Below are 9,743 nucleotides of genomic sequence, written 5' to 3' on the forward strand. Positions count from 1 at the left end.
GACAGTCGGTGGGACTGGAAGTCAGCAACCAGTTTTCAACTCATAGTAGTTATATTAAGGATGCTGCCTAATTTCTCTTAAGGAGAAGCTTACATGGGACATGTTCAAGCACTTAACAACAAAGCCAAAATAATTAATAAGAACATAGAAACATGATATTGAGCAAGGGGTAATAGAAGAGAGCTGCATATGTGCTGCTGTAAAGGGACAAAGGTAGAGGCTGGGCCAGAATGGTGAAAATATAAATCCTGCCAAAACCAAGACCTGCACACTCTCAAGGAACTGCACAACTGATCCTTAACTTGCTATTCAAGGAAGCTCTAACATAGCAAGAAAGTTGATTTCTATGTTTTGGTTTTTTTTTTTTTTGTGCAGACTGGACTTCCACAGTCTGTAAAAGGAAACAACAGCAGGATTTTGTGCTACACCTATTTCTGTGCATGTACAAACATGTATGTGCCAGCAGCCCTTTAAAGATCTAACAGTAGACCAAGTACCCATCCAGCTGGAGCTCTGCCAGAAGGTGTACCTAAATACCTGGGGAACCCAAAGTGGGGAAACCACTCCAAGCCCAAAAGGGAAGACAGATTAAAAGCATGTTGTAGTTTCTGTAAGAGCTGCAGAACAGTGGTTCTGTAGCACATACACTGAACCCTTGTGTTATCTAACATCCTGATGCACAAGACAGGGGCTACTTCACAGAAAGATTCCTACCTCTATAAAACAACCCTTAGAATAAGGGTTCCTGTAGATTTATGACAAACATTACACATTCAAATCACAGCTACATCTTTGCAATTAGTCTTCTATTAAAACACAGATGAATAAACAAAAATACATATGTATACATGCATATTCTACACATAAAAATCCAAAAAGCACCTCAGAATGCTAATATCTCTTGATAAAGCAATAAAATGAAACTATGCAGTTGGTATTTGCACTTTTATGAGATTCAACAAGGCATACAACTCTTTATATTGAGCATATCTGTCCCAAAAGTGATCTAATGAACCTTTATAAATTAATGGGTGTAACACTGCACTCAAAACCATGTACAATTTCCCATCATTGGGAAAAAAGTCCTGCAGCAAGTTACATCAAATGCAGCATCTCTGTGATATGATTGCATTAAGTTGTTGGTTCATTAGCATGTGTTACGTAGAAGGAAGATAATGATTACAGAACTCATGAAATGCTATATTGTCAGCTACAATCACAACAGGACGAGGAAAAAGAGGTAATGCATGCATGAAGATTGTCTTTCAGAATGACATATTCAGTTGGCCCATGGCTCTTTGAAACATGAGACACATGAATGCAGTGACAGATAATGTAAGAGTAATGAGTTATTTGGTTTATTTCACATACTATTCAACAACATTTAATTACAACTCCAGTCTTCCATCAAAGTAACATGAAGAGGACTGCAAGATTTTATTTGTAGAACAGTGGGCTGTTGACTCATGGTTTTATTGAAGCCAGACAACATTAGTTTTCACTGCCTCAAATATTCAAGGACACAGTTTAATAAACTCTGGTGGTTTGAAAAATCTAACTACAGCAGACACAGCTGATAACTGCATTCAGATAATATTTGGAATTAAATATTAGCGAAAAAAACCTAAAAATACTATGTGGAAAAACACTATATAATAAACATGCAAAGAAAGTACTCAATATACATAAAATTGTCCATGTGCAATGAGCATTATTGCAATGACCATCATTAACTGTCTCTTAAGTAGTTCCAAGTAAGTATGTAAATGAAAGTTTCTTCTCCTAAATTTTCAAAATCATGTAAACTTCTTGTGTTACCAGAGTAGAAAGCAAAACTATTGTTCAGTTAAGGTGAGCAGAACCCATGATTTTCCTAAATCTCATAGTTACACTTGTAGTCTTGGAAAAGCATAGACTTCACAGAAATCCAATCCTGAACTTCCAGACACTAATTCACTAGATTATACTCAACACACTTTGCTCTTCTGGTATAAGTCAGTGTAAGAGAAAGAGTCAGACCTTGAAACGTGATCACTACGCATCTGATCTTGTTTCTCTAACCCTCCAAAATGAGGCCTGGGATGTAATTTGAGAGATCTTCTAGTCCAGAGTGTTCACCTAATGCAAGATCACGTTCAGTATACATTAAGGATGCAGATCAAGTTTCCATGAGGTAATGGCCCAATTGCTTGCAGAAAGCAAACATGCCAGCACATTAAAAGAAAATACATTACCCAAAACTTTCATAAAAAGGTGTCAGCAACTGTTTGTTTATTAATACTCAACACTAGATTGTTGATCTTGCCTCAGAGAAATCAAGTCATTTCTTAAGACTGATAAAATGATTGCCCAATCTCCTTTAGTACCTGTTCCAGCAGGCCTTATTAACATAAGACTGACATAGCAGATGCCTTAAATTTCTCTTTGTGCAGCCAAAACTCACATCTTGTCTTTCTTTCAAAGGGCACTCTTTACTAGGCTCTTACTCCCACTTTACTCAGACTGTCTCACACAGTTCATCTTTTCTAAGCCTCTTGTTATTCATACTGTCATTCTGAGGACTGCAAACTGTGGGCCAAAGCAGGCAGGACACATTATTCCACTTGATACCTGATCAGTACATCAGCTACAGGAGTAAATGTAACCCTTTGACATATTTATGACACTTCCAGCTTAAGATCTTTTTTCCCTTTATTATAACAGCCACAATGCTGTCAACACTCTGATCCCCTGGTATCTTTCCTGCACTCTGTTGTCTCTTATTTTATGTTTTAAATGTTGATTTTCTTTCCCCTAAGCAAAACCTTGGTTACTGAATTTTTTCATATTGATTTCTGGCTATTATATCCCTTTTCCAAGTATATTTTAAATAATAAACCTATTCTTCAAAATTCTTAAGTATAGTGAAAATTTTACAATGTTCTCCCTTCTGTTACTTAATGAAAGTATCGAACAGCAATAGAGTTCAGACAGAGAGGTAGCTGTGTATGTTGATAGAACTTCCTACTTTGACAGAAAACTTTAAATGTTTCCATTCTCTTTGAAGAAATATTTTAAACTCTTTAAAATGTTTCAATTTTACAATGATTTCATCTTAATTACCTCTACCTACTTTACTTGTGAGAACACGAGACAGTAGCAGACCCCTCACTGAAATTAAACTATTTGTACCTCATTTACTCTCCCCTCTTCACCACACCCCTTATCAACACAGAGCTACCTGCTAAAAAATGACTTCGAGGATAGAAACAATGTGGACAAAACAAGATGAAAATGTGGAACCTTAGATGTCAATTTTTAATGTTGTATCTGATTTTTTAAATCATCTTTTCCAGGCCTATTATTTGAGTCAAGCCTCTATAGCTTGTTCTTAGATCTCTTTTATTCTCAAACAGGATAAAGCATCAGTTTTCTGGCTTGAAGAACCTCTGTGCCCAGGTACTGTAAAAAAAAAGGTGACTCAAGGCAAATATGCAAGGGAAATCCTAAGAATGAAGTGATGAGAAGAGACAATGGCAACAAGAGCTCACCACTGACATTACTGCATTCTGGTGAGAAGAATAAAAATAAAGAACCAAATTCTGCTTTTATCTGTACTCATCACCTGGTTGTTGCAGAACAGCTTGCTTCCAACAGAAACCCAAGCAGGCAGAAAAAAAAAAGGTAGCAGTGTAATTCCATGGCTGCTCTTCTAGAACTACAAAACGCTGATAAAAGTAAGGAACAACATGATCCAAGCCCTACAATTCCAGTTGGTTGTAGCTTTTTGGCTGTGTTGCTCCATGTGCTGGAGAACAGGACACAAACCAAAGATAAGAATCTTCTGTGGTACAGTTGCAGCAAATCGCCTGAGCATGCAACTGTCCTGAAATCAGCACCTGCCCCAGAGGCAAGAAGGTGGCAGAAGTATCACAGCAGTAATATTCAGGGTTGTGTCTGAACTGTCTCAGTGTCACATCTCCACCTGTTCTCAGCGTGCTTTTAAGCAGAAAAAGGAACACTGAATCTCTAAAACCCCATTAACAGGCAGAATGAATGGGAATAGATTAGTAAAGTGAAATAGCTAGTCCTGAGGAGCCAGTGCCTGTGCTATAAGGATTTCAGAAGGTATCACATAAGCTGGTTCCATTATAATACTAGGGACTGAATGTACTGGGGGTACTTGTGTGTTTGTTAGCTGGTTTAGGTTCATCCTAAGGGAATGCATTTTTGTGCTCTGAGGTCACTCTGTGATGTAAGCCAAAGCTTGGTAACTGGGGAAAACTTGCTTCAAAAGCCTAATATCCATGGACCTAACATGCTAAAGGGTGCTGAAATCTTTGCATTCATTAGAGGTCTGCCATTCCCTTAGCAAAGAACTGTGCTGGTTTTGTTGCCAAGGCCCTCCTCCAACTGCAAACAGGAGACAGACAGTGCCTGAAACATACAATTGGAGCATTCATGGCAGAGAAATGAATTCAGCTGTGCGAAAATTTTGAAAATTGAACAGCATTTTTTTCAGGCCATATTTACCTTTACAAAAGCAGTTGATTGCACAAATTATTTTTTTTAAGCTGTGTTACGCTCAGCAGACAAATTGTGCAAAGTATGGAGTACGTTAAGCCACTGAGAGTACCGTGAGTACAATGCTGCAGTGTGATGTACAACAGAGAGATGGATGCTACTAAATCTAAAGTTTCTATGCACATTTCAAATCCAGAAGTGTTTTAGCTCAATATTGAATGTATGCTTACAGATCCTTTCAGAGGTTATCTAGTTCTTCACAGGGCCAACGCACATATCCCTCCACACTACTCCACACCTGAGTTCACCAGGAAACACAGGGCAGAAACAGCGAGGAGGTTGTAAGAAGAGGTAACCCATGTGGGCTGGGCACAGTGATCAGAGTTTAGCATCTGTTGAGTAGGGAGCAAAGGAAGCAGCAATCTCCTCCAAGGGGCTGGGAAGCTGAAGGACCAGGATGCAGTAAGGCCCTAGGCTGAAGGGGAAGAGATGGCAGCCAGAGGGCAACAGGAGGTTGAAGAGCATGTGTCAGGCCTGGGAGGTGGTGAGAACAAAGCTGCAGTTGTGGCAGCCCCAGGTATGGAAGAGTGAAGGACAAGAGATTGTGGTAATGATTAGTGTTTCCTTGCTGCACCCCTTTTGTATTTTTGGAGTACATTAAAGCACTGTGAGCAGCGTTTAGGAATAGGGAGAGCTGCCATCACCTGCCAGGTCCTCCTGCAACCTGGAGCACCAGGAAAATGGTGCAGATACCTGGCCAGCTCAGCAGCACCAACCTCATGTAGCTGTACTTCTCTGTGTGAAACACATGCCATTTGGATTTATTTATTTCCAAGATATCCTAGTCCCAAGTCACCTCAGGTAAAAGAAAACCATTTGATTTCATCTTTCTAAAGCCTGCAGTTACTAGGATTTTTTTTTCAGAACACAGAAGAACAGATACTTCTTAAGTATCTGTGTTGGCTGATTCTTGTACTTAAGAAAAATTACCCTACGTAGTTTCTTAGCAATGCTCTTGAGAAACCAATATACTAAAATTAAATTATTTGATATGTGATTCTGCCTTTTGGTAATAATTTGCCCTGTAAATCATAAGTATGGCACAATGATTACAGGTTTTTTTAAAAACGTTGTCTTGATTATTCCTCATCTGCACTTGTTTGAAGCTATTTTCATTCAAGTGATAAGAAAGAATGTAATACAAGCATTCCCATATTTGTACTGTGAATTCAAATAATTCAGGGAAGTTACTTAAATAACAACATCCATTTATCTTAAAACTTGCTTTTTATTTTTCTTCCTCCTGATCTCAGTCAAGACTGTGGCTTCACCATTCAAGCACAGACCTGCACAACTCATGCCCTGTGGCCAGAAGCAGCTGGCAGAATGTTTTATCCCACTCACATCGGAGACACACAAACAGGTTGGTACATTTTAATTAGCTTCTGTGCATAACAAGTTCCTAGGAAGCAACCTGGAGAACACTCTCGAAGCCACACTTCCTCCACCTTCATTCCTGCTGAGGTAAACAGGCAGAGCTGCTGGCCCAGGGAACGGAAGGGCTTGATAGGAACCAGGAAAAGCTGAATGCCCTGGTTGGAGCCCAGCCTGGGAAGGCACACGGTAAAAGCAAGAAGGCAAGAATCTTGGGGAGCATGGTGTAGGGCTGCTTTGGCAAACTGAACATAAAATAATAGGCTGGGTGTTGTGCTGGTAGAAGCTGGTCTGCCCCTCCTGCTTTTCACGAGGAAAGAGGTGAGGGTGCGTGAACACGGTGGCATGGCCCATTTCAGACACCTGCACCTCAACTGGCACAAACCTGGATGATCCCTGTACTGCATCCCCCGTAACTCCTAAGTCCATGACATAACACTGGTAAATTCAAATATCTAATGATTCACCCATTTACTGAGATTCACCCATTTACTGAGATTATTTGCAAACATGAGGTTTAGATCATTATTTAAAGTTTTTCTTTCCCCCCTCTGACGGCTTTCATATTTATTTCTCAACGCCAGAGCATTCCTGCATCCGAAGGCTTTGCAGACAGCCAGACAAGCAGCATCAATGCGTGCCTTCTTACAGAAACACCGGATGCCTCCAAAACCACGCTGCTCTAAAACGGGCACAGCTTTGACAGACGTTGATACTCACTCAAAACCCAGTTCACTCTGCCTCCACCGAGACCCACCTGCCGCCCCGCGAACACCCACCTCCTGCCCAGGGCACGCACTCCATCGGAGCCGGGCACAGGCGGAGGTGCGGGACATGCCCCCGCGGGCACAGGTGGAGGGAGCCCTGCGGACCCTCCGGCGGCGGAGGGATGGCCCGGCCGGCCGGGGCCGCATTCACAGCGGGGCCGGGACCCAGCCGCCCGAAGCGGAGCGCTCCGGAGCCGAGATGCCACCCGGGGCTGCCCGTCCGCCTCCTGCCCTCCCTCCCGGCCCCGGGGCTGCCCCGTACCTTCCCCGTACCTTGTAGTGTCGGAAGCCGTGCAGCTGCCGGCCGCTCACATAGCGCCACCGCCACATCGCCGCCCTGCCCTGCGCCGCGCCGGCACCGAGGCACGGAGGGATGGCAGCGACGGGAGGAAGGATGAGGGAGGCGGCGGGGCCGGGGGCGGGCGGAGGGCGGCTCCCCGGCCGCGCCCCGCGGGCTGGACCTGCCCCCGGCTCCGGGCACCCAGGCCGGGGCTGCCCGCGGGGCTGGCTCCCGGGGCTGGCTCCCGGGGCTGGCTCCCGGGCGGCTCCCGTGGGAGCGGGTGGCTTCCCGCGGCCCCAGGACGCTCCGGTGCCCGCCTGCCAACAGGGTGTATTTCACACCCGTAATGACCTCACGGTACCTAGGCACGTCGCGGAATCACCTCCAAACTGTTTTTCTCGCTACGGGTGTATTGAAGATTCTGTATTTACAGCATACGGGAGGGAGGGAGCGCCCGTGAAGTCGCTATACAAAATAGCGCTGAGTAACAAAAGCAAAACATGCCAAGTAACACTACACAAACTGTGTTAAGTGCCGCGTTTCAGAAACATGTGACACTGAGGATTAAGGTTTATATTTACATTCCAACAATAATCTGAGTCTTGTTTCTTATTATTGCACCTGCACTGGAGCCTGCCACACCACATCAGCCAGCAGCGCACTCTGTGCCTCCTGATTTCTAGGGAAGTGAGGCACTGGTATAGGCAAAAAACAAAAAACATCCCCCCCCCCAAAAAAAACCCCAAAACCAAAAACACAAACCCAAAAACAAACAAACAAAAAAACCCCCAAAACACTGGAAAGCATCAGGAGTAATGTTTCAGCTGCAAACGTATTTCAGCATATGGCATGACACCTTGTGTTACCTGGGAGAGAGAGCTGAAGTCATACACGCCAAGGTCTGAGATTTTATGGACCAAATGGAATCTATCCAGAAAGTAAATCAATTAAAATCCATTACTTGCACCCCACGAGGCATCTCATATATTGTGAGAGCCAGTGTTATTTTACAAACTGGACAGGTTTGATAGGAATTATGCACAAGTTATGATCGTTAAGTGCAAACTGTACGCAATGGTTTTTGTTCTGTATTATTAATTACACATTAATCAATTGAGATGTGCTTATACCTGCATTCTGCTTCCAGCAGCAGCAGCTGAACTTCTGCTCTTGAAAACAACCCAGAACTTTAATACTTAGCTTCAGGTTACTGAGTTAAAAGCTTGATACCAGTTTAGAAAGCTAAAGTGTATGAACTGTAGTTCATGAGCCAACTCTAATTTTAATTAGTGTTCACAGCCTGAATTTTGATTTGGGATCCCCTCCATTGTTATTATCACATTTTAAAATTGTGTTATGCTATTGAACTAATTTACAAGGGTACATAAGAAAAGATTCACGACCTGTATGGTACTCACTGAAGTTTTTTAGTGCAAGCAAATTACTAAAACAGGCCAAAGCATTTTAGAATTTTCACTTTCACTTCTTAACTCTAACCTTAGAAGCCTCAAACATGAAAGCAGAAATTTGTCTGAACAAATATTAGGAGTATGATGGACAGTAGTAGAAAAGGTGTTTGCTATTCTGAAAGGTAGAAGGTAGGCAAAAAAGAGAATTTTTTCTCTTTGCAGGCTTCTAGATTTATGTCAAAAATATATAGATACAGAAGATACATAGATATAGCAGACAGAGAATACAAGTTGTATTTCCTATTCTCTCAAAACTATAACTATAAGTGAAACACAAAAAAACCCTCAAACCCTCACAAATACTCCACTAAACAGGGAATGTCAAAGACTGCCTACATGTGAAAATGCAATTGCTCAAACTCGTACTTCAGCATGTTCTGTGTCTGCTAATGAGCACATCAAAGGAGGCAGCTTAAGTTATACTAAAGAGCAGGAAACAGAGGGGTGAATAAGTATGGAATATCACAGAGCAAGCTGAGACACAAGTAGCATGGGGTTTGAGAATACTGGGGAAATTGCATTGTGGATATTACTGTGGAAATTGATCTGTGTCACTATAGGACATGAAATAACATGACGTGGACACGCAGCTCTCTCAAGGGTAAGTAGAAAATTTTTAATTTCTGACTCCAGCATTTATAGATTTCCAAAAGTAACAGTGGGTTGGAGGGTGCCAGTGCCACTTCTCCAATGACTCTGGATAAACCAACAGTCCATCAAATTTCTCCTCCTCCACAAAAGAATGCAAAACAATAAGTTGTTTACATAAAGTGTGTGAGAAAGTTCGTTACAAGAATGTAAACACCAGAAAAACTTTAAAAATCAGGGCCACAGATCTGCTAGCTGTTGATTTAAGGAATTTCCTTGATTTAGGCATCATGGTTCATATGAATAGTTGGCCTTTAAGACCACACACACAGACTAGCCAAGCCCAGGTGCAATCCAAGCTCAAGCCATGAGCTTTACCTGCTACACTATGTCTCCATGCATACCAGAATGGTAGGCAAATAGATGAGGGCTCAGGATGGCCCAGAATAAATAATAAAAACATTATTCACATGCACACACACACATATATATATATGAAGTAAATAATAAATAAATAACTCAATAAATCCTTGGGTTTCATTCTTCTCTCTCTAAGTTATAATAATAAATTAATAATGATGGAGCTTCTTGGATAGGGAAGACTGCCTAGTATGGCAACTTTGATTTTTAATAATTTATTGTGTCTTCTTTATTCCCCACCTTAAAGCTGTGTACTATGCAATAGCCTTTATCTAGAAGGCA

General features: G+C 42.0%; 1 protein-coding gene across 1 annotated transcript in view; it reads right to left on the bottom strand.

Annotated features, from left to right (window-relative positions):
- The window catches only part of LOC139585991 (ethanolaminephosphotransferase 1-like), a 58,035-nt gene extending 50,796 nt beyond the window's left edge, over nt 1-7,239 (bottom strand). Inside the window, exon 1 of the mRNA XM_071419105.1 lies at nt 6,978-7,239. Within this exon, the coding sequence (XP_071275206.1) occupies nt 6,978-7,034 (57 nt within the window). The 5' untranslated portion in view covers nt 7,035-7,239. The remainder of the gene's footprint in view (nt 1-6,977) is intronic.
- Between the last annotated feature and the right edge of the window lie 2,504 nt (nt 7,240-9,743).

Source organism: Agelaius tricolor, unplaced genomic scaffold (assembly GCF_023055355.1).
Source record: "Agelaius tricolor isolate 1412-34295 unplaced genomic scaffold, bAgeTri1.0.p SCAF_2, whole genome shotgun sequence".
NCBI classification, from domain to species: domain Eukaryota; kingdom Metazoa; phylum Chordata; class Aves; order Passeriformes; family Icteridae; genus Agelaius; species Agelaius tricolor.